Source organism: Pongo abelii, chromosome 10 (genome assembly GCF_028885655.2).
Source record: "Pongo abelii isolate AG06213 chromosome 10, NHGRI_mPonAbe1-v2.0_pri, whole genome shotgun sequence".
Lineage (NCBI taxonomy): Eukaryota > Metazoa > Chordata > Mammalia > Primates > Hominidae > Pongo > Pongo abelii.
In genome coordinates, this window is record NC_071995.2 from 1864759 (window position 1) to 1889665 (window position 24907).

Genomic DNA, 24907 nt, shown 5'->3' on the forward strand with positions numbered 1-24907 from the left:
GTGTGTCTGGGGCTAATAGCAGGCAGGGGATTGAGTCTTGATCCCCAGCACCTAGAATCGTACCTATCACAGTGTGGCTCCATAAATTTTTCTTGAGCTACGTAAGCAAATTCAACTCGAGCCGAGCCAGCCACTTGACAGGGAAGCAGAATTCTGCCAGGTCTCACTGTCCCTTCCCTCCAAGCTTCAGGGGACCTTGCTGACCTCCTTCCTCTCCATTTTGCTGTGCCCTCTCACTGTCCCTGAACTTAAGATCCTGGAGGTTGAGCTGTGCTCTGGGTCCCTTGAAGACTTTGGAGGCAATCCACTAAGAAATGGGGATTTAAGTGAGACACGAAGAAGAACTTCCTTATGGCAAGAACTATAAGATGTTGAAGATAAGACACAGTATTGGGAGTAAAGGCGGTGAGGCACAGAAATGCATTTACCAGTGAGTCAACGGTGTTCTGCCGTGCCCAACCGCTTGCACCCTCTGGCTTGCATCATATTGAATCCTTCTGTCAACTGCAGTCCCACAACCCAAGTTGTGCTTTTCCACTCCAGACACCCAGGGAACCGAGTCCCCAGGATCCCTGCTCTGCTCATTCGGTGAGTGGCTACTTGCGGGGAGGACTGCCCTTCCTCCCATCATCTCTTGCTAGCCAGCTGTGTGCAGGAGAAAACACCTTATGATATTATGTTTGCAGGCAAGCTCACACCTTTCGCTGAAGAGAAATTCAGGCAAAGGGCCTGAGGGAATGCAAGGCAGTCGGCTTTTCCTGTTGCTTTCCTGGGAGTTATCAGGAAACCTTCCCTGATGCCTGTGCATGGTGGGCCCCTGTTTTAGACCCTGACCTTGGTCCCCAGGAGGGCCTGTCATGACCTGAAAGAGGACGACAAATCTCAGACCGCTTCCTGCCCCAGCGGGCCTCCTGCCCCAGTTGACCTGGATCCCTTCCCTCCCTCCTGTCCTGCCTCTCCGGGCTGTCCCTTGCCTTCCCTCTCTGCCCTGCATCTCCACATTGATCTCGTGCCTTCCTCCAAAGCAGCTTTCCTGTAAGATCGCAGCTCAGCTCCGCTGGCAGACAATGTAACAAAGAGCCTCAATAAGGCCAAGCCGGCAGGCAGCTTATCAAGATGTACGTCTTTGCTGTGCACACAGACTGTCACCTCGGTGCTGCTGTGTCATCACAGAAGGCAAAACCAAAGAGCTGCGCATGCACACACACATACATGCACACACATGGACACACACATACCCATGCATGCACACATGGACACACACATACATGCACACACGGACACACACATACCCATGCATGCACACATGGACACACACATACATACACACACACTTGCACACACATACCCATGCATGCACACATGGACACACACATACATGCACACACATGCACACACATACATGCACACACGGACACACACATACATGCACACACACTTGCACACACATACCCATGCATGCACACACGGACACAGGCATACACACACACTCGCACACACATACATGCACATGGACACACATACATGCACACACTTGCACACACATGCACACATGGACACACACATGCACACTTGCACACACATACATGCACACACACTTGCACACACACATGCACACACACATGCACACACTTGCACACACATACATGCACATACTTGCACACACTTGCACACACACATACATGCACACACGGACGCACATATACATGCACACACACTTGCACAAACATACATGCACACACATGGATGCGCACATACATGCACACACTTGCACACACACGGACACATACATGCACACACACTTGCACACACACGGACACACACATACATGCACACACTTGCACACACATACATGCACACAGGACCCACATACATGCGCACACACTTGCACACACACATGCACACTTGCACACACACACGCACACACTTGCACACACACTTGCACGCACACATACATGGACACACACGGACACACATACATGCACACACATTTGCACACATACCCATGCATACACACATGGACACACACGGACACACACTTGCACACACACACATGCACACACACTTGCACACACATGGACGCACACATACATGCACACACGGACGCACACATACATGCACACACTCTTGCACACACATACCCATGCATGCACACACGGACACACAGGCATACACACACGCTTGCACACACATGCATATACACATGTGCACCATGCACATGCACACACACGTACACACACATGCACACACATAGCATGCACATGAACATATGAGTTTGCACACTGTTGAGTGCTGTGGTCCCAGGAGTCAGAAGCTCCAGCTTTGCCCTCCTAGCCCTTTATCTGCTTCTCTTTCCTCCCCCTCTGTCTTGAGAACCTAACTGGGAGACTGCGTGTTGTACGGGATGGGGACTGTGGGGCATGAGAGGGATCATCTTTTGTAACACAAGCTGAGGACCCAGCAGGTGCACAGCGAATACTTAGGTCACAGAAGGCCAGTGCCAGAAGGGAGACCAGAGATCTCAACCCATCTCCTAATTCTGCAGGGCAGGAATCCCAGCCAGCAAGGCCCAGGACTGCTGAGTGAACTCACTAGCTAACTAGTCACTGAGCAACAGAGTCTGGAGTCTGGGTCCCCTGATGCCCAGTCTTGAGCTCTTTCATCTCCTCCATTCCTCACTCCATTGACACGAAGGCACTGGGGCCTGAAGGACACGGAACAGGTGAGGCTGGTCCCTCTGCTTGAACAGCTCTGTGTAGGAAAGGAGATGAAGCAGACCACAGAAAGCTCCTGCACAACATGAGGGTGGCCCAAAGAGAATGCCAGAGATCGGAGGAGGAGCGGGGCCGGTCCTGTGGTTTTCCGGGGAAACGTCACCTTGCGGGGGGCGTTTAAGGAAGGGGGAAGCCACCTATAGGCTGGAGATCATTTCAGGCCCAGGGAAGGACACGCTTTCATGGAGATGGAGAAGCAGGAAGTGTGTTTATGGGGACATGGGAGCCTCTTTTGCTTGAAAGTGGGATGTGTCGGAGGCACCAGCATGAGAGGTCAGAGGCGGGATTCCCCAGAGGTAAAAGACACTGCAGCTCCAGCCTTGTGCTGCCCGGGGACCTGGCAGAACGGACAGAAGGGAGTGTGCAGGAGCATCCTTCTAGGGGCATCCTGAGTCCAGGGGGTTCTTCTACCCCCACCCCAGTCCTGGCTGTGAATCCCCCCAGCAAAGCAGGCAAAATGGAAGAGGGATATAGGACATGGTGATATATCGCTAGCACGGTGCTTCATCTGTCTACGGGCAGTGGACGCAAAGGAAGGGGGATTTAGGGTTCGTGCTCCAGGCTGGTGGGGCCCTGGCTCCCCTCTAGCTTGGTCCCCGACTCACTTGCAGCCACTTCCCATCTCTTAGGATATCAAGTTTTCTGACTTGCTTTGTCCTGATTGGTTAAGAAAGAGGCCTCCAAGTTCTTGAATGGCAGTCTCTTCCCTTCGCATGCCTGACCCATCACAGATAAGAGCAAGGAGCCCTGAGAAGCCAAGCTCATCCCTGGCGCTGAGAACGGTCTGCAAGCTGCTGCTGCAGGCTGCCCCGTGCCCAAACTCCCCGCCTGCCAACTCTGGCATTCTGCTTCCCTAAGTAGTCCTGGCGTCGGGTGGTCAGACCCCGAGGCTCAGTGACCTCTGCATGACCATGTGATCTCTGGCTTTGTGGGGGCTCAGGGCCCTTTCCTGTAGGGCCATCTGTCACATGGACATCCCTGTGCACCCTTCTTTTGTATGACTGAGAGAAGGGTTCAGTTTTTCCTTCTCTCGGGCAGGATGGGAGACTCTGCCTTGCATGTCTCTAAAACAGGAGAAAGCCCAGCTTCCCAGGGGGGCCTCCATCGGAACAAAAGTCAGCCGCTTGCTCTGTGTCTGCGCCTGTCCCTCTTTCCCCAGATGGAGGGGAAGAGAGGAGAGAGGCACAGAAGACAGGTGCAGCCGCGGGGGGTGAGGGAGAGCCTGGAGGCGCAGGATGGAAGATGGAGGTGGCGGTGAAACCGCTTTCCTCCTCCCTGGGGTCGGCAGCGATTCATCCACAGGCGCCTTTTTCCACTGAAATGTGAGCTTGGCCAGGGTGAGCGCTGCCCTCGCGGCCGTGGCGCCTCTGGTGTGCGCCTGTGTGTGCTGCTGCCGTTGTCATCACAGATGCACCCCAGCTGTCACTCCCCGCTCCGCTCTGGCTCGCTGCTCGCGCACACGCGCGCTCTCTCCTCCCTCGCCCCTTTCTTCCCTCTCTCCTCTCTCTCTCCCTCCATCCCTCTCTTTCCTTCTCAGTTGGTGACTGACCCAGCAGCCCCGTCCCCTGTCTGCCGCAAGCAGTCCGCCTCCTGGTGCTGTGTGCTGCGTGCCAGCCGCTGCTCCCGCTGAGTGGAGACTGGCACCAGTGCCCACTGCGCTCTGCCTGCCGGTGGTGTCTGGATTCCTCTAGGAATCCCGGGAGGGTCTTACTGGAGGGTTGAGAGCCACCGGATTGAAGGCGTTTGCGGTCAGAGTAAAGACGGGTGAGTGCCGAGTGACTGGTAGGAAGGAATGGAGGGTTGGTGGGGACAGGGGGTGGTCGGGGCTTGGGAAGTGGGGACCGGCCATCTCTGCCCTGCAGGAATAGCTGCAGTTGCTTCCTACCTGCGGGCAATTGCTGGGGCCGAAGAAGCTGCTCGGGCTCAGGCACCTGAGCATCCCAAAGGTGCACAACACTGGGAACTCTGAGCCCACAGTGCTGGGGACAAGAGCTGTGGATTCTGCTGGGAAGTGGGGAGGAGGGCAGCGCTGGTGCCAGATGACAGTCCCGGGTGGCATAGAAACCGGTCCCTGCAGCATGGGAGAAGCAGCCAAGAGCCTTGTGCTGTCGTTGTGCCTGGCTCTGCACAGACAGCCCCAAGAAACTCGGGGGTCATGGGAAGCGGTTGGGATGGCAGCCGGGTGCTGGGACAGGGCCAGGTCAGAAGGAAGGCTTGGGGTGGAGGGTGGCAGGGTGGAGGGCCTGGATGTCAGAGGCATGGGCACAGACCCAGGGCCTGGGCCTCCCTATAGCTTGCCTGCAGGTGGCTGTCCTTGGACAAGGGTGTGGAGGAACCCTCCCCCAGATGAGCATGGGTCCACTCAGCTGTGCGTGAAGCCTCCCTGGTGAGGGTGAGGCTGGCAGTGGACAGGAGAGAGGAGTATCACAGCCCTTCCCTGCTAGCCCAAGGGCAAGACAGGAGAACCAGGCCTGCGAGAACCTGCTGGGGTGTCCCGCAGCTGTGCACCCAGCCGTCCATCTGCAAATGGGTCAGGGAGCCTTAGTGGGGGCTGGGCACTGAGCTTGGGTGGGGGGTACACAGCGGGGCCAGGCCTGCCTGGCTTCTTGACCCAGGCAGGGAGCATGGACACCCTGAGTAGAGCGGGACAGTTGCTCTCAATCCCCCAGGCCCATTTGGACGGTGCTGGAGAGAGGAGCAGCCTGACCAGGAGTCGGAAGTTCACATTCCTGCATCTCCCCGCAGGTCTGGGGCTGGGTTGCAGGTGGCGGCCCTGTCTCTCCCCCACCCCCAAGCTGTCCACATTTCTGGGGGGTGTTGGCACCCGGCTGTCAGGGCTACTTGGGCAGTGCCTCTTTGTGACTCAGATGACACCCCTGCAGCTTAGATAACTGCCTCAGGTGGGGGCGGGGAGGGAGCCGAGCACGTGGAGCTGAGGCGGGGGAAGTCCAGCTGGTAGGGAAACCCGACAGCAGCTTCCGAGCTGCCAAGAAGAGCCCAGCTCTTCCCACCCCCACCTCCCCACCGGCAGAAAGAAAGTCTCAGCACTGCCAAAAGAGGGAGACCAGGAAAGCCAGGCCCGCGGGGAGGGGAAGGAGAGAGGCTGCTTAAGCAGCCGATCTGGTGTCTTTGGGGTTTGACAAAGCTTGTCTGGGCCCAGGAGGAGCAAACTCTGCTCCTGTTTCCCAGGCACCAGAGCCCAGGGGCTGCCTCTGGGCTGCTATGGCCTCAGCGGGCAGTATAGGAAGGAGGAGGGGACGGTATGTATGTGATGGTTGGGGGTGTCTGGGAACTCTGGGGGTGAGCAGAGGAGAAAGGAGCTAGCATAGAGGCTGTCTGCCCCTCTGGTCTTCCTCCTTTTTCCCCCAGCCAAGCCTCCCCTGTGCCCTGCCTGGGAACACCACCCTGAGCCCGGCCCCAGGGCCCAGTGGACACCTTAGCCTCCTTCATGTCAGGGAGCAGCTCCCATGAGGGGCCACTCAGGAGGCTTCTCTGTTCTGCTTCCCAGAGGGTCTGTTTGAGATTGGGAATATTTGACAAGGAAACGGGGGTGCAGGAGGCTGGGGGTGAGGATGGGGCATGTGTTTTAAAATGAACCAGGAGGGTATATGGCTGTTCCAAGTACAAATATAGAGATTTTAAAAACCTGGTTCCTCGATGCCTGGGCAGTGTGTGTGATGGGGGTGACGGGCAGGTGTCCTAGAGGGCCTGGGTGCCCAGACAGGCAGCGGCAGGGGGATCCCAGCCTAGGCGGCCGTGGCAGCCTCCCCTGCGTCCTGGCCACATGGAATCTCGGGGCTGTCTTTGGCCCAGGGCTCTGGCTGCCCACTCTCCGGGCTCCCTCTCAGCTTTCCTGAGGTTGGTAGAAGGGCAGGCCCCTGTAGGCCTAGGGTGTGCAGAGTGAAGGGGGCGGCAGAGTAGGCTGCCAATGCCCCCTTTACCCCTGAGTTCTGTGACTCTTCCATGCTGAGGGGTGTGGAGCCGTGACCAAGGGGAGATGCCGGGGGCGTAGGTGCACCCTAGGGCTAGCATGATGGCCCAGGAGTCAGGAATTCAGAGGTGGACGCCCGATGGGCATTATCTGGCTGTGTGTCTTGGATGCTTGATGTGGAGGGATAGACATGTGCAGAAGCCTGAGAGGAAGGGTGCGAACACCAGGTTTGTGGTGAGTGTGCTGGAGGTTTCTAGCTAGAGTCTGAGACTGGATTAATTAACCTCCATCTGAGGAGAAATGGAAGGGGCAGGTGCATGGAGCGGTCCAGGCTCCTGCCATCCCAGCCTAGCTCTCTGCAGTGAGTGAGTGCGTGCAGGCTGTTCCATGCTCTGAGGGGGCCGGGTGGGGTGCTAGCAGGGAGGCAGCTCCCACCCCCAGTCTCCTGGGGTGGCTACAGCCCACTCAGCTCCACACGTGGAACCCCCTGCTCCTACTGGGGCCTCCTGCTCCCCCACGGCCTCCCCAGTCTTGGCTCCCCCAGAACAGAGCTCCGGCCTACTCCCCTCACCTCAGCACACAACCCCCAGCCAGAAAGGTTTCTAGAAAGCCTCCCCAACCCTCCGTAAGATCCTGGCCTCCCAGGACTTCAAGAAGGGAGGCTGGGAAGAGGAGAACCTGGCTTGCTTGCATCTCAGTCCAGCAAGTCACAAAGCCTGTTCCTTCATCAGGGCAATGGGGACAAAAACAGCTGCCTTCTCAGCTCCAGCGAGAGTGGATCAGGCAATGGTGTGGACCCTGCAGAGGACCATTCAGAGGAAAGGCGGTGTCTTCCTTTCCTACCTCTGCCTTTCCTGTACAAGTAACCCCCACGTGTAAGCAGACAGACAACTGAGTGAGGAGCCACAGAGCTCGGGCTCAGAGCCGTATGATTCCATTTGCCTAACTTTAGGTGAGTTATTTAATTTCTGGTGCCTCAGTTTCCCCCATCTGCAAAATGATAGTAACAAGAACACTAACCTCAGAGAGTTGTTACAAGGATTAAGAAAACTACACAGGTTTGTGACTGTGGTAATTTTTTTCTCCCCAGGTCCCACTTAGCTTCTCAGTGGGTCCTGGAGGCTCAGGGACAGGCCAGCATGGTCTCCTCAGTGGCCGTTTGCCCTGCTGAGAGGTGCCCAGCCTAGTCGTATCAAACTCAAATATGCAGGAAAATCGCCTGCGGATCTTGTTAAAATTCAGATTCTGACTCGGTCATTCTGGGTGGGCCCTGAGACTGCCTTCCTACAAGGCTCCCAAGCTAGACAAATGCTGCTGGTCCGTGGACCACACTTTGAGTTGCAATGGGCTACACTCAAAGCCCCATGTTTCTGGCCCTCCAGAGTTCCTCATTTGACTGCTTTGAGCTCTTCAGCCCCATTCTCCAATCCTGGCTGTCTCTGGAAGGGAGGCCAGGGACTCTGTGGAGGCCTAGCCCCTTATCTTTGGCCTCCCTGTCTCTAGGACTGGGTTAGGAGCAGGCCCAGCACCCAGAGTGGATGAGACCATGGCACTTGGAGACAGGAGATCTCGCTGTCCCCCATGCTGCACCCTGGGTAGGGACTTCCCTCCCAGACTGTGAATTCATTTCAGCAAGCTGTCAGTGCCTGCTACGGCAGCTGCTCTCCAAGCTTCCCAATGTAGGTCACCCCCTTTCCTTAAGGAGGCTCCACTCTTCTGGGGGTGGGAAGGGGTCCTTTGGATGGAGGTGTGTTGGTAGGCAGAGGCTAAGGAACTAGGGAGTGCTGGCTGCAGCCCCACCTCTCCCTAGGAGTCCTTCTGTGGTGCCGCACACATATGACTGGTGTTCCCTGCAAGCTGCGCTGTTCTTCCTGCTCTCGGGAAGGCCCTGGTGTCCAGGAGGAAGCCCAAGGGACCCAGGGAGGCAGAACTGGCTGCTAAGAGAGCACAGGACATATCCGCATGGACCTGGGGGCCTTGTTTTCATCACATTTCTCTAAACATTATCAGGATCAACAGTGTCCTGCCACGTTGCAAGACAACACCTGTGGGTCTGCATTGTGGGGACTTGCCTGACTTGTGCAGGTGACATCCCATTAGAGGGCTGAAGATAGGACCTCCAGACCTGCACAAGAGGCCACCTTCACCAGCCTGTTTGCTGGTTAACCCCTGGGCTCACCGTGTGGGAGACACTGAGGGACGGGAAAGGGTGAGGTGGGATGCAAAAGAGGAGCCTATCCAGGGTAGGCAGAAGCCTTAGGTGGAAACTGGCCTGAGCTTGGGTGGGAGGGCTTCTCCACTATCTATCTGCCTGCAGCAAGCCAGAAGGAGTGGGAGCAGACACCTGGATGGGGAATCCAGCTTCAACATGGGCCCTGAGCAGAGGAGGTGTCTTATGGGTTAGGGACTGCCCTGCAGGGGTTCTCTCTAGACCTTAGTTCCAGGCTGGAGGTGGCTTACACATCTGTCTGTTGGGGGCATTTGGGAACTTAGAGGCATCTCACTCAGTTGCCTGAGTGTTGGCATTTGAGAAGTGCTGGAGTGCTGCCAGCAAGGTGCGTGTGTGCGTGTATGCAAGCATGTGGGCACATGTATGTTAGCACATGCCTAGCTGCACAGCTCTCTGTGGGTGTGTGTTTGCATCACGTGCTGTGTACAGAGCTCCAGGCACAGGTCTGGGAGGCCTGTGTGTGTGCCCTGCTCTGTGCACACTAAGTATCTCCCTGAAAGGGCCACTGCTGGGTGACAGTCGCCAGGGAGTGATGAGCAGCCTGGCTCTGAAACCTGCAATCCAGTCGCAGACTTACCATGTGACCTTGGACAAGTGATCAACATCTCTGTGCCTTGGGTGGCCGTGGACTGTGAGCTCTTGATATGGGCATTCTTGATTGAATAAGAGAGATTGTGCTGAAGGTCAGGGCTCGAGGGACAGACAGCATAGATGCTGCTGTTTGAAGGCAGACCTGTGAGGGCCGTAGGTGTGGGGCAGAAATACATAGACTCCACAGGCCTGGGGTGCTCAGGAATGAGAAACAACCTCACAGGTGAGGTTGGTGGGATGGGGAAAGAAAGCTGTCACAATAGACCTGCTGCTGACACCCCTCTCCCTTGGAGGGAGGAACTGCTGCTCCCTCATGCCTGTCCTGGGCTCAAGTCCAAGCTAGGAGCAGGAGCCTCTGCCTGAATTTCCATGGTGATGAGCACTGGGTGTGTTAACTCTCTTCCCTTCACTAGATTGATCCTCATAGAAATTCCACCAAGCAGGTATTGCGGTCACCATTTCTAGACATAAAGAAGCTGAGGCCCAGAGGGTTTAAGCAGTTTGTTTGAAGAACTGGCCAGAGATTTGAACCCAGAACCCCCACCCCTGCCAACTGGCACCAGGAGCCCACTGCAGCCTGTCCTTGAGAGAGTGGTTAGAGAACCATGACAGCGCCACGCTCAGGGGCTCCTCCACCCCTCACGCCAGGGACGTGGGTCCACCTGAAGGCTGCACGGGCACCTGGGCTGCCTGCAATCCCACATCTGTGCCCAGTCTTGTGACCCCTCTGCCAATGCCTGCAGGGCCCTCAGCGGACTGGCACCCTCGCTGTGTGGGGGAAGGGGAGGAAAGACAGCCAAGAGGGCAGCGCTCCGCTCCTCAGCAGGCTGCCCTTGCCGGGGGCAGAGCCGATTGTCCTGTTCTAACTGAGCACTGCTGTGGCTGCCTGAGGAGCCCCCAAGGAGGGAGGGGCCAAGGGGAGCAGAGGGGAGAAGATGGGGCAACAGGGTTTGCAGCAGGACCCTAATGCCCGAGGGGAAACCTGCACAGACAGGCCAAGATTCTGGGCTCAGCACTGAAGCTTCTCGGCAGCTCCATCCACCTCTGGGCCTGTCTTTTTCACTCTGATATTGTCTCCTGGGCTCCCAGAATTACACAGGCCCATGGGGGCAGGGAGAGGGAGGCTGCAACCAGGAATCACCCAGGGACAAATCTGGCAACCAAGGAAGGTCAGAGGCTGGGAGCCGCCTGGAGCAGTGGGCTGACATAGGGAGCCCATGGAGGGTGAAGGAGAGGGGTGTGGGCATCCTCCCTCCCTCCCTGCCTATCTCCGCCCTCGCCAGCTGCAGCAGGTAAACACATGCCAGTCCCCTGTCCCCCTCTCTGATGGGCTGGCAGCCTGGGCCTCCCATCTGGAAGGAAGTGGAGACCCCAGCAGACAGCCTGTGTCCCAGTTGGGAGACACTCGGGGGCAGACCCTAGAAAGGGTAAGTGCTCCCTTGTCCCCTCCGAAGGAAGCGTGCTCCTGCACCCTGGCCGCCTCAGCACCCCTGCTCTGCGATCTCACCTCTCCTTGTGTCCCTGTCTCTTCCTAGCAGCTGCCGCAGCATGAACCCCTGAGCTGATGAGTCTTATTATAGCCCGGCTGGCGGAAGACAGAGTGCTGCTATTCACCTCTGTGTGGGCGTCGGTGGTGCAGGGGGAAGCAGCAGGCCGTCCAGCGGCTCACACCCTACGCGGCTGCAGCTGCCAAGGGCCTGGCCCCTGCCTCCCTCGGGCCATGGTGAGCTGTGGCGGGGCTGGAGAAACTGGGACCCAGGTGAGGGGAGCCTCCGGGGACAAGTTACAGTTGTGGCCTGTGACCTCACTCTGCTCACCTCGGACAGATGACCTCAGTTTCTTCACCCGTAACTCAAGGAATGCCCAGATGGGAGACCAGGTTGCCATGAAAACATTTGAGTGATCAACATACTCGAGAGGCAACAAGAAGGCAGAGGAGGCTGGGTGGGCACACGGGTGCGCCCCCGGCTTTGCAGCACTGTGCCTGACCCTCGGGCTCCTGGAAAGCCGAAGCCTGCCCCGCCCCCACCCCAGGGGGTTGAAGGCTTCCTGGCTCCTCTTCTTCCCCCACCCAGGGAATCACAACTGAGAGGAAGAGGAGAGGGCATGAGGAGTGTAAAGAGACACCCGGGCCCTCTCCCTAACCCCTGGGCTGGAACGGGGCTCCCGCGCCTGCCTGCGCTCAGTGCTCCTCCCTCCCTCAGGACTGACAGGCGGCGTACCCAGGGGCTCCTCTCTCCCCAGAGCGACAGGGCCCGGAGAGCCGTGGGCCTCACCATGCTGGCGCCGGGCAGCAGCCCTGAGCAGAGGGGCAGGCTCGCCCTGCAGTGGAGGCAGGTCTCCTGTGAGTACACCCCTGGCCCGGGAGGAGGGTGCGGGTGGGGTGGGGGTGCCGAGGTGACTGTAGGTGGCGCCATATGGGACCTTAGCAACATTTAGGCTGCAGGGAGGCCCACGCCAGATCTTCCTGGGGTACCCGAGGCTATGTTCTGGGAAGCCAGGGTCACGCCCACGGTGACAGCATCCCTGCCAGTCAGAGTCACCGCTGAGTGCTGAGTGGTTAGACCTGGAGCTGGAGGCCACGACAGTTGTTCTACCTCCCCCAGGTAAGTCTCTGTGAGCTTGCTGGGGTCCCGGATAAGAGAAGAGCTCTGCTGGAATGCAGGCCTGCTGAGTCTTAAACAGCCTCACTGGTGCCTGAGCTTGTCAGCCTGTGTCACAGACTGCGGCGAGCCCTTTTGCTCCCATGGGGAACTGCTCCCTTGGCTGGCCTCAGCCAGGAGCTGGGTCAGCTTGGAGATGTCTCTTATGCTCCTTACGCCTCCGCCTTCCCAACTCTCAGCAGATGACCTAGTGGGCTCGTGGGATGTGGCGCTGGAAGAGACTTTGGGGAGTGGGTCCAACCCCTCCTGCATATAGGCAGACTGAGCCGTCCATTTACCAAAAAGGGGAGGAAGCGTGAATGAAGGCAATGCTTGGCAGCTGTCAGGGTGAAGGGAGCCCTGAGAATTCTCTTTATATGTGGCAAAGGGACAAGGTCAGCAAGGGCTGGTCTGCCCAAGGCTACACGGTGGCAGGGAGGAAACGGTCCCGCAGGACGGCATTCCGCCTTGCTTCCCGCTGTGATCCAGTGCCCCACAACACAGGCAGCCTGAATTATTCACCATGTGAGAGAGGCTGGCCCCTGAGTGACTCAGATCTCCTTTCAACCTCATTCTAGAATCACTCAACACCTCGCAATACGGGATTATGTTTTCTTGTCACTGGAGCTTTTATGCCACCCTGGTCTCCAGGGAGGTGGCGGGGGGGCAGGGAGTTGCTCTTCAGCAGCAGCTCTCTTGGCCGCTGTCAGGCCCTTCTCTGGGAGGGGCGGGCGCCTTCTGATGATGCAGATCCTTTTGAGAGGGAGCTGAATGGGTTTGATTTTATTTCCTGGGGAAAGTCAAGTCTGAAGAATGCTGATTTTCAAATGGCTAGGGGTGGTGGTATGGGGCTGGCTGATCTGGTAGCAGACGGGCTCAGAGGGGTGACAGGGTGAGCGGAGACATGAGGTAACCCAAGATGGCCAGAAAAAGGGTCTCCAGTGGCTTCGATGGCTGTGCCTGTGCTCACTTCTCACCAAGAACAGCGAGGCTTGCTGTTAGGCGGCAGGGAGGCCTGGGCCAGATCTAGCCACATGTCAGCTCTCAGCTGTCATCGATCCTCCAGGCAGGGAAGGGTAGAGTCTCATCCTATTCCTTCAAGCTCCACCCTCTGGGACACCAGACACCCAGACCCCTACTGGACAAGACTCAAGGCTGTTCAGACCCAGCTCACAGCCCATCGGCCCACCCCGACCTGGGACAGCCAGGTCCCAGGTCCCAGGTCCCAGGTTGGGATGGGCCGATGGGCTGTGAGCTGGGTCTGAACTTCTCCATCAGTTCTCTGGCTGGGGTCTTCTCTCTAGGCTGGGTGGAACTGACCTTGGCTGGGCTGACCTGGTGGGGCTGAACTAGTTTGAATTCTTCCCAGTTCTCTTTCACGATGAGCAGGCTTCTCTGCTACTCAGGAGGACACTTGGGTTTTTGAGGCCACTATCGGAAAGGACTGCCGCACAATGGAAGGCACTGCTCTGATGTGATTGTTCCCTGAGGGTTACTTCTCCCAGCCCTACAGACGGGACCCCATGCTCGCTACGCAGAAGGGTCTTGGGCAAAAGATGGGACCAGGAAAGGAATTCTGTTAATCGGGCCATTGTGCAGGAATGCTCGGCACAGAAGCCCAGGCTGAGGGCCTGGATGGCTTTAGGGTGGGGGTTAAAGTGGAATGTGTCCTGGGCCCCATGACTTGTCAATGTTGAAGTGGGTTTGTGCATCTCAGCCTGTCACTCCCACAGTGGGACCCTGGGTGCACAGCCTGGGCTCTAAATCCTCATGCCAAGTTGCTGGCGTCATCATGGGTGTGGGGTTCATGGAAACATAACAGCACTTGGGACGCTGTGAGGGACAGGGCTAGGAGTGCTGTTTTGTGCTCTCGCCTTTCCATACACAGCTCCAGAGTTGGGGTGGGCCACATCTGGCCATTTTCCCTGGGAAAGAGAAACTTTGTCCCGGCAGTGACACTGGGAGAAGGCATGGGAGCAGGTTTCTCTGACAACCTTATCTCCTTTATCGTGTCAACATCCATGGTGTCAGTGGGACCCAAACTCCCCGGGAGATGACTGTGGGAGGCCCTTCGAGCTTCCTATCCCTGTGCACCAGCATGGCTTGTCCTCTGGGCTCTGGCTGAGTCTGCAGGGTCATTCTCCACTCAAGTGATTTCTCTGCCAGATGTGTGGCAAGGCAGGGCACCCTGCAGACACTGTGTGATGTCCATTAATATGGAAGTGGCTTTGGATTTGTTAATTATCCTTTTATGTGGTTAATAAATGTTTATGCATTGAGTGTGGCTTGTGCCAAACGAGATAAAGCCAAGAGCCTGTTAGGAGCTAGAAAGGAGGGAAGAGAAGCAGGAGGTGGTGACCTGTCCTATTGCTTTCTTTCCCCCGTCTGTCCCTCCCACCAAGGGATCACCTGCTGGATTGCCCTGTATGCTGTGGAAGCCCTCCCCACCTGCCCTTTCTCCTGCAAGTGTGACAGCCGCAGCCTGGAGGTGGACTGCAGTGGCCTAGGCCTCACCACGGTGCCCCCAGATGTGCCTGCAGCCACCCGAACCCTCTTGCTCTTGAACAATAAGCTGAGTGCCCTGCCAAGCTGGGCTTTCGCCAACCTGTCCAGCCTGCAGCGGTTGGACCTGTCCAACAACTTCCTGGACCAGCTGCCCCACTCCATTTTCAGGGACCTGACGAATCTGACTGAGCTGCAGCTGCGCAATAACAGCATCAGGACCCTGGACAGGGACCTGCTGCGGCACTCGCCGCTGCTCCGCCACCTGGACCTGTCCATCAACGGCCTGGCCCAGTTGCCCCCTGGCCTTTTTGACGGGCTCCTGGCTCTGCGCTCCCTCTCGCTTCGCTCCAACCGTCTGCAGAATCTGGACCGGCTGACATTTGAACCCCTAGCGAACCTGCAGCTGCTGCAGGTCGGGGATAACCCCTGGGAGTGTGACTGTAACCTGCGTGAGTTCAAACACTGGATGGAGTGGTTCTCCTACCGAGGTGAGCACAGCTGGCCCTGCTGGGGCCCGAGGGATTGGGACAATCACCTCTGGCCCCACACTTTCCTCCTGGTGGCTGGGTGCTGACTCAGAGAGCAGGCCAGGGGAAAGAAGGGGGCGACACTGCCTCTGTGCCAGCTCGGCTAGAAAAGTCACAAGCCTCCCCTCAGATAAGCCATCACTCTTCCTGCCAATGGGAGAGAGGCTGGTGCTGCTCCCTCCACCCCCACCCTCCCCTCCCTGCTCTGCATCCCCTCCCCCAGCCAGCTCCCCGCTTTCTCCTAGGAGGTCTCATTGAACTGGATCTCCCTTTCTTAGGTTACATAAGGGCAATAAAGACACCTGGGCTTTGTATCCCACCAGGTTTGCCTGTGGGCTTCCCCAGTGTGGTAGAAGGAGGGAGAAAAACAGCTCTTCTTCTGAAGAGTACAGCCATCTCTTAAACATCTCCCCTTACATGAGAGGGGAATACAATGAATCCTCAGTAAAACAAAATCTTCCTTTTGGTGACAGTGCCAACTTCCTCTCCCAAGTTTTGTTATCCAAACTTTAAGAAGAAGTCAAATGGGTTAGGTTTTACTTTCTTCCCTTCCCTTTTTCTTTAATATGGGAAAGTGCTGTAATGACCTATGACATGATCACATGACATGGGACAGGAGGGTGCCCAAGACCGTGGTGAGGAGGGCCAGGTCTGCGTCTGAATTTCGGCTCTGCCACCTGCTAGCTGTGTGATTTTGAGAAAGCTGTTACCCTCTCACTGTGGCAGGGCCTTGTCTGTAAAGTGGGAAGGAAACAATATCTATTTCGTAGGGTCATTGTGAGAATTAAATGTGGCAATGCACGGAACGTGGCTTGAGGGGTGCCCAGCACAAAGTAGATGCTCAATGAATGTTTGCTGAGCCAATGAATCAATATTTAAGTGGTGAAAATAATGCCAATGCTTTTTGTTAAAGTCTTACTACTTTCATTTCATCTCCAGCCACAATTTCAATTATTTCCATGAAATTCTCTTGTGTTAGTTAATTAAAAATGTTTTACAAACTATAAAGTGCCACCAAATGTTAGTCACTATGATAATTTCTCCCATTTTCCTGAGTGGGGAAATAATGATTACTACTTATATAGTTTCCAGTTGACCAATGTGTTTTCATGTACATGATTTTAAACCTTACAGCAGCTAATTGAGATAGACCTTCTTATTTTACAGCTAAGAAAACTAAGACTCATAAGTAATTAAATAAATTAAATAATTTTCACAAGATGACACAGCCAGGATTCAACCTTGGGTCTTCCGAGCAGGGAAATGAGGCTGCATCCCTGTCAGCACCCAGCTTTGCGTCCCCAGGCAGCACTGATACATGTTCCTGGGATGTGAGGTTTGCTGCAGGCCACCCAGGCGTCAGCTGCACAGGGGAACTAGGCCAGATGTCTTCAGACACTCCTCTCCTATGGTCGCTGGGAACTGAATTCCCAGCACAAAAAGGCATGCCATAAGAATGTGCGTTTTTCAGACTTTTTCAATGGCAGAGTTGCTTTCAACATTGCATTTCTTAAAAACAAAATCCTGGAATATTTCCATCGGCATCCCAGGGAAAGATTGATGCCTATTTTATGAGGAGACTTGCGGCAGATGGGCTACAGAGGGAGCTGCCAGTGACGGAGTGGCTGCAGCCCGCATCTTTTTAGCAGGGGGTCTAGTGCCTGCATCTAGATTTCACTGGAAGCTGAAAGAGGGCCAGAATCCAACTTTCACTTCCTAGGGGACGTCTAGACAGATTATTGTCCTCAGCCACCCTCTCTCTCACCCCACCCCTGTCCTGCATCTGTGTCTCCCTATATCCGAGCCAGGCTCCACCATCATCATGAAGACATCCTGGCGAGCCCGTGCACCCATGTACCCACACCTCCTCATCAACACCAGCCTCCTCTCCTTGGCCTCGTGTGCCTCCAGGATTCCCCCTCCAGATGCTTTTGTACTCACAGGGCTGTGGTTGGGGCACTGATGGGGCCATTGGATTGCTCCTAAGGAGGAAAAGGAGAACATTCTTGCCCAACTCTTTTCCTGTCTACACTAAGAAGGGAGCTGCCCATTCTTAGGCAACCAAAAGGTCTTGCATGGAGGGGCAGTGGCAGGGGCAGTGGGTTTTGACTGCTGTCCTTTGAGTAAGAGGTAAGAATCCTAGAAGGATAAGATGCTGTGTTGAGAACAGTATCCTGGGCTCATAGACAGGTGATGAGCAGACAGACTCGGGGGCAGAGAGTGTGGCAGGGACGCTCAGCTCTCTGCAATGACAGCCCTTTCCTGGGAACCTCTCCATGTTAGCACTGCCTTACGCTGTGGGTCAGTTTGGCCCGGGAGAGGACAGGCTGGATGGAAGTGACTGCATGCTTCTCTATAAAATGGGAATAAAGACAATATCCACTTCACATGGCTTCTGCGAGGATGAAATGGCATGATATACGTAACTCACTGAGGACTTGGCTCAATCAATGCTGTTTTCCCTCCTCCGCTTCCTCTTCTATAGATGGTGATTCCAGGATTGACTACATTGCTGATAAAAACTACCTTCTGGGGCTTCCGTTTTGGGGAGCTGGGGATGGGGAGAGGGAGTGCAAGTTCTGGATGCCTGGTCAGCTCTTTTTCTCTTCTGCACGTAGGGGGGCGCTTGGACCAGCTTGCCTGCACCCTGCCCAAGGAGCTGAGGGGGAAGGACATGCGGATGGTCCCCATGGAGATGTTCAACTACTGCTCCCAGCTGGAGGACGAGAATAGCTCAGCTGGGCTGGATATTCCTGGGCCACCCTGCACCAAGGCCAGTCCAGAGCCTGCTAGGCCCAAGCCCGGGGCTGAGCCAGAGCCGGAGCCCAGCACGGCCTGCCCACAAAAGCAGAGGCACCGGCCGGCGAGCGTGAGGCGAGCCATGGGCACGGTGATCATCGCAGGGGTTGTGTGCGGCATCGTCTGCATCATGATGGTGGTGGCCGCTGCCTACGGCTGCATCTACGCCTCCCTTATGGCCAGGTACCACCGGGAGCTCAAAAAGCGCCAGCCCCTGATGGGGGACCCCGAGGGCGAGCACGAGGACCAGAAGCAGATCTCTTCTGTGGCCTGAGCGCCCAGCCCCACCCGGCCAGGTAGGAAGGGCGGGGAGAGCACACGGCATTGCTCAGCCACAGCCCCCACCTTGACCCAGCGCTGGCCACTGCCTCCCCCAGTCCACCCTCCTCCCCGCCCTCCCGCAGACAAGCCACACCGGGTTCTCTCCCTGCACTTTTGAGGCTCCCTGAAAGCCACCGTGCTGGGGGCTCCTGCTGATGCTCCTGTCTGGGCCAGTAAATCTTTGGAACATCTGGGGGATCTCCCTAAGCTCTGGCCACAGCAAAGCAAGGAGGTGTGTGCAAGAGGAGGCTTCTGGACTGGGCATTCCCCTGTTGCCCTTCCTGTCGTGGGGTGGCCATAGCTGGTGACTCTTCCTACCTTGCTGGTCCCACCTCACCTGCATTGAGGGGACGGGGAGGGAGGGATCTGAGGGATGAAGGTAGATGTCTGAGACTCTCCTAAGCCAGAAGGACGTTCTTAACACCTCTGCAGTGTGAAAGCTGGTCCAGCTCTACAACTGTTGGTACCAATGTGCAAACACACCAGCCCTGCCATCTGGACCCAGCACTCAGAAACACCACACACCCCTGGCCGACGCCATCATGCCCCTGGATCTGCTATCGGTCACACTGACCACATGCTCCTGGATTCGCTAATTCACTCACACACCCATCGCATCACCAGTGCAGTCACATGGATTGAAAGAATTAATATACACACACACACACACGCACACACACACACTCACACGGTCACATGGAGACCGAGGCTATGAGCACTCGAACAGCAGAGACATGCTCTTCCCCGGGGGTCTCCCTGAGATCACAGAGCCTCTTGCTTGCTCACTGCAATCTTCTCAAGTCAACAGCAGGAAGGAACTCAACCAGTAACACCAGGATCCTTTGAGATCCTCTAAAGTGGGCCAAAGTGGTGCCACTGGAGGAGCCTTCCTGTCACCATGGTAACCCTCTCACACCTCTCCTGCTGGGCTTTCCCGGGACACCACCCAGGGGCCTGGAGCGGCTGCATGTGTGCATGGTGGCCTCCTGAGAACCCAGCCACACACCACTGGTGTTGCCTCGGTTCTGCCCACGCACCTCACAGCACCAGGCCCTGTGGGGCCCCCACCGATTCCTCCACAGCCTGCAGCCTGGCACCGTGACTCTGTGCCTCTCACCCTCCATCTTCAGTACTCCTGGCCTGTGACTTCAAGGCTGGGACTTGGTGGTGCTTTGCCATTGGTGGCCCCCTCTGGGGAAAGCAGGTGGCACGCAGAGAAAACGGTGGCTCCCCTGAGGCTCGTTGCCTGCCAGCTTATCGCAGACAGAGCCCAGGAGCGGGAGGGGGTGGCCACATGCTGCCCAGAGGCTCCCAGGATGGGGCCTCTGTTCCCGGGCTGTGTCTGCTCAGTGTGGCTCCCTAGAGCACTTCCTTGCACCCAGGCGGGGGCCAAACCAGAGAGTGGGTGGGGAGCCTGTCTGGGACGGAGCCACCTGCTGCCAAGGCAGTGCAGGTTTTCCAGGTTACCTGTCCCCCTCCCTAGCTCCGCCCCTCCTCAGAGTGTGAAGATGGTGGGTACCTAGGTGTCATGCTCACAGGCTCAGGAGGCATCAGGCTCGTGCCTGGCTCTGGGATGGAATCTCGACGGGGGCTCAGGAGGAGGCCAGCGAGAACCCTGAAGCCAAGGGTCTGAGCAGAGGGAGTTGGCAGGCCTAGCTCCCGTGCCCCGCTCTGACCCTCCCTGCTCATGCGGCAGTGGGTGGGTGAGGTGGGCTGGGGGCCTGGAGGAGTGCCTTTGAGGAGGTCGGTCCTGGCAGGTGGACAGAGGACGCCTGGCATGGGCTGCTTACTGGGACCCCAGGCTGCCCTGGCCGCGGCCACAGTCTTCCTTCTTTTGGCGTGTGGGCTGGTACCAGATCTGGGGATTTTCTAAAGGGACTGGGGGGAGGGGAGGGCATTGTCAATGGTGGTATCTTTAGCCTGAGACAGAAGATTTTTAAAGGCAAAATTATATTTCTGGTTTGTTGTTTCAGAAGACCAATAAAGACTGTATTTTCCTACGTACCTCCTGGTTTCATTGGGTGGGAAGGGACCTGGGTGCCAGGAGAGTTGCTTCCTGTCCCCCACCTCCCCAGGAGGCTGGACAAAGCGCCGGTGGCCATGACCCTGATGCACAGGGCTCTGATGACAGACGGTGCCTCCCGCTCAGGGCCAGGGCTGGGGCACCGCTAGGAGAGGGTGGAGGCCGAGTCCTGGATCAGAGCGAGGCCCTGTGGCTGGGGGCAGTGAGCTCCCGGCCTGGCAGAGCCAGGATGGTAAATCCACCCTGGCCTGACAGGCAGGTTCCTGAGCTTCAGGGCAGCTTCGCTGGGCAGCACCGAGGTTGTGGTGCGAAGGTGAGCTGGGGAGCCCACCGTGGCCCGTGCCCTGTGGGTGCTGCTCATCCACCCAGGCTTGACATGAATCGGCCCTGGCAGCCAGGACAGATGGGCTCGTGTGGTGAGAAGGCACTGTTTGCCCAGAGGATGCCGCCGCACAGTGGGAGGGGAGAGCAGTTGGAGGGGCCTCGGCTGACTGGGTTCTTTCAGCCTCACTGGATGCTGGCAGGGCTGCTGGCCGGGAGGAGGAGCCTGTTCAGGACTTACTCAGGCGTCGGCAAACCACATTCTGGGCCTGCAGAGTGAACCCTCCACGGGGCTCAGCAGGTGGGCCCCGGAATTACGGACTGGAGGGCTGGGGAGTGAGGCACCGAGTAGAGGGGATGAGGAAGAGCATCAGACTCTGGGGTTAGGAGCATGCTGCAATCCCCATTGAAGAGCGGGCTCAATGCTCGGCCCAAGAACCCCCTCCTCGGCTATATGGTTCATTAGTCTTCAGAGGCCAAGGCGGAATTCTCTCCTTCCTAGGATCTTCCTTGGATAACAACCCAGCGAGCCAGGAGCAAACGCTGGAGGGAAGTGAGCCATCAGGGTCCCCAGGAGTTCAGCTCCATTCCACGGCAGAGCTGGGTGTCTGCCTTCCCCAGGTGGTGATAAGTGTAGGGATGTTGCTCTCCTATAGCCCTAATAATTATAGCAGGGCCCAAGACAAGTCTTCCCAAGCCCCACTGCAGAAGCAAGAACGGGGCTCCTCCCAGGCCTGGCACAGTTCTCTGTCATGCTTATGTGTGTAATTCAAATGTCATGGTTCCCAGACAGAAGCCCTCAAAGGTCTGAAGGCTGGGCCTGTACTGAGGCTGACCTCTCAGGAGGGGAGAACTCTTGCAGCCCTGGCCGGCAGGAAGGGCCTCTGTGCAGGGGCTTGTGTACATTGCAACTCGTGCTGGAAGAACGCCCGTCTGCTGGACAAACACTTGCCCGTTACAGCCCCATCCTGGAGCTTGACCTCATTCCTCACCTAGGGCCTGGAGGACATGGAGAATTGAAAACAGATCCTGATCCAAAAGTTAGATCTCTGGAAATTTTGCAGTAGCTGTCTGTAAACCACCTGCTTAGGGATGAACAGGATCTCTACTGGTCCGCTGCCCTCTGTGTGAGCCGGTGGTGTTATACACAGCAGTGACGCGCAGCCCGCCGCTGCCCCCATGGCTGGGCTGAGTGCCCGTCTCCTACCTTCCCCTCGAGCTCGGTGCACAATCGTCACCATACAGCCCCCACCACAGACACCACACTCAGCAGGCCTGGTGCTCACACGCTCACAGTGCCAGCCGTTTCCAGGGACAGCAAATGAACCACCTACCCCTCCTTCAGCTACAGGCTCCAGCTGGCCCCAGGATCACGGAGGCTAGCCACAGGCCAGGGAGAGGAAGTGACAGAAGGAGACCAAAAGAAAAATCATAGTTGAAGTATCAGGTCTCCAGCACCCCATTCTTTTCCTCTGGCATTCATGCATCCCAGAGTGTAAGAGCGATTGTCTGCAGTGAGTTAAACTGGAGGCACTGGGACACTGTTTCTATGGCAACCCCTCTCGGCTCTAATTCAGCTCTGAGTTAAAAATGCTATCAAATAATTGGAGAGTGCAGGAAAGCACAGCCAGCAGCCTGACCCCCTGTCCCATCTTTCCTAGACCTCCAGGTGTACAGGAGCTGAGAAGGCCCCCATCACGTGGGAGCAGCACAGGCACGGGCTTGGCTGGGAGCACAGGACAGTCTGCAGGGAGACGATTTCGGAGTCAAAGTTTGGCCTGGAAATTGGGTCTGGGTTTAGTGTGCCCTGGGCCTAGGGAAGCACGGCAGCCGGGAGGGCACAAATCCCTTCCAAGTGCTGCAGGTGGCTGCATCGCAGACGACCAGTGACACGGGGCTTCTACTCAGGCGATTTGGCAATGTCAGACGGAGCCATTCTCCCCCCATCGCTTATCCCAGAGTGGCACACAGCCCAGGACCCCAACTCAGGACAGCCCTGGTGCCCTCTCTGAGGTGGGAAGACAGAGCCCAGCCGGCTCCTTCCATCCCCTTTGCCCTGACCCTGTCTGGTCCGTCCCCATCCTGCTGCGAGAGACCTCACCTGGCCAGGGCCTCGGTTACAAGGCAGGTGCCTGACAGCTGCGTTCATGGAGCCAGGATGGCCGAGCTCTAGTGCCTGTTGGATCGCGCAACTTTTCAGAACACAGCTGGGTCCCAGATACTGAAGCTAAAACAAGGGTAAGGAGGGCTTCATTGCAGGGACCTGATCGTTCTCAGACAGCTAGGCAGAGACACCAAGGACTCTGCAGGCACTAAGAAACTGAAAGTCAGGAGAAGCTTGTGAGCGTCACGGCTGCTCTCATCACGTAAGCCACAGCAAACCGCAGCACAGGGCAGGGAACCTGGGTTCCAACGAGAGGCGGTCTGCGTTCAAATCCCAGCCTCATTCATTATTAGCTGTGGGGCTTTGGGCAAGTAATTTTTCTGTGTCTCAGTCTCCTCCGCCGTAAAATAGAGCCAGAACCATCACCTTCACTGGGTCACCCCAAGGACTGCATGGAGGCAGTCCACAGTGCCTGGCACATGCTGAACATGCACACTGAGCTCATGCCTCAGGGGTTCGAGTCACAGTCCCACTTCCCTCTTAAGCAGGATACGAGACCCCAAGGCAATAGGAGACGGAGCACGTAAGGGAATGACACAGCACGTAAGGGAATGACACAGGAATCAGCATCCATTGTTTGCTCTATAAAGAGGCAGGGCATCTGGGTGGTTAATAACACCTTTGGGGGAAAAGACAGGTCTGAACTGAATTATGGCATCCGATCCCCGCTAGTTGGGTTGCTTTGAGCCAAACGTTCTGAGCCTATGGTCCTCATTTATAAAATAGGCACTGACAGTAATACCTACACTCTAAAATATTTGTAAAGGTTAAATCAGTTAATACTGCAAAAGAGCTTACTCAAGCTTTAATGTTTAGGCAAATCAGTAGGAATCTCAGTAAAGCGCACTCTGGTTGAACAGGTATGGGCTGGAACCTGAGACTATGTGTTTCTAACAGAGGCTCAGGCAATTTCAGTGCTGCTGGTCTTCAGGTCATCTTTTCGACAGCAAAGCTTTCAAGAAGTTACCACACTGTAAATACTCAGTAAGTATTAGCTTTATGATGATGGCGATGATTGATAAAAGGCCTAGAATAAACGAGCTCTGCCTGCCAGCCTTCCTTCCAGCCATAGAATGCCTCAGTAATGCTCTATTAACCCGCAGGAAGTGTTTCGCAAGAGAAGTTTGCATACAGTAAATATATTATGTGGAAGAGGGGGTGGGTGGGGGCCGGCGGGGGGCTGGGCTGCAGTCTCTGTTCCGTGTGGCCGTGCAGATCTCCTAGCCTCTCTGGGCTTCATTTTGCTCACTTCATGAATACTTTTACATCCAAAGTTTTATGGTTTTACAAATGAAATGGCTTAGGAAGAGTGCGCTTCCACCCATCCCACATTTCACCGGCAGGACTGTGGCCCTGGCCACATGTGCGGGGCCTCCTGCTGTGATGTATGCCTTGCTCTAGAAGCTGTCCCCAGCTTCCCGGCCTCAGCACCACAAGGGCGGTTCCTACCTGCAGCGATGGCTGTCTTCTTGTCCACCGTCACCGCCACAGCTGTGCTTGCCGTCACCACCATGGGCTCCCCCGCACTTTCTGGGGAAACAAAGACAACCCAGTCACTGGGGAAGAGCTGTGGTTGGGGCAGGTGGAGCGCTACCACTTTCTTGGAATAGGAGATGGAAATAGAAGCAGGCGAAGGCATCCTTGGAAGAATCGAGGCGAGGGTGGGGACGGGGTCGTGTTTGGAGAAGTTGCTGCTGTGATGGTGACCCCAACACGGGTCTTGGACAGACACACACATGGCCTCTGGCTGCCAGCACAGTGCAGGGCTGCAGTGTCCCCACGACACCGGGGTTTCTGCTTGTCTGTCGGCTGCAGCATGCATCTTGCCCACAACACCTGTGTTGCATCCAGTGATCCCTTCCAATGGAAGGAAGGACAGGGCTACATTTCAGCACTGGGTGGTGGGTGATCCTGGATTGCTCTCTGTGAGTCTGCATGAGTCAGGGAGGATGCTGACAGTCAGTCCCAATCAGGAAGCCAGATGCCACAGCTGAGCCACTGTGAAGCCCTGGGCAGCGAGGTGACGGACCCTCCACCGCACAACCGCTCTCCGGGTCTTTCACTTGCTTCACAGCTGTT

General features: G+C 56.5%; 2 protein-coding genes across 8 annotated transcripts in view; one reads left to right on the forward strand and one right to left on the reverse strand.

Moving 5' to 3' along the window:
* CACNA2D4 (calcium voltage-gated channel auxiliary subunit alpha2delta 4) overlaps positions 1–24907 on the reverse strand; it is a 140181-nt gene that overhangs the window by 30877 nt on the left and 84397 nt on the right. For 2 of the 7 annotated variants that reach the window (XR_008512291.2, XM_054527860.2), the window contains one exon: positions 24278–24358. Coding sequence is in view for 4 of the 7 variants with exons in the window: in XM_054527860.2 (XP_054383835.1) it covers positions 24278–24358 (81 nt within the window). In the remaining 3 variants the exon portion in view is untranslated. Of the gene's footprint in view, positions 1–23619; positions 24359–24907 lie in introns of those variants that run through there. The other 5 variants (XR_008512290.2, XR_008512292.2, XM_054527859.2 and 2 more) reach the window with 5 other exon arrangements.
* Positions 11691–21302, forward strand: LRTM2 (leucine rich repeats and transmembrane domains 2). Its single transcript, XM_054527862.1, has 3 exons — positions 11691–11870; positions 14571–15161; positions 17819–21302. Exons 1-3 carry the CDS (start codon positions 11804–11806, stop codon positions 18271–18273), a joined length of 1113 nt encoding a protein of 370 aa, XP_054383837.1. The 5' UTR covers positions 11691–11803; the 3' UTR covers positions 18274–21302.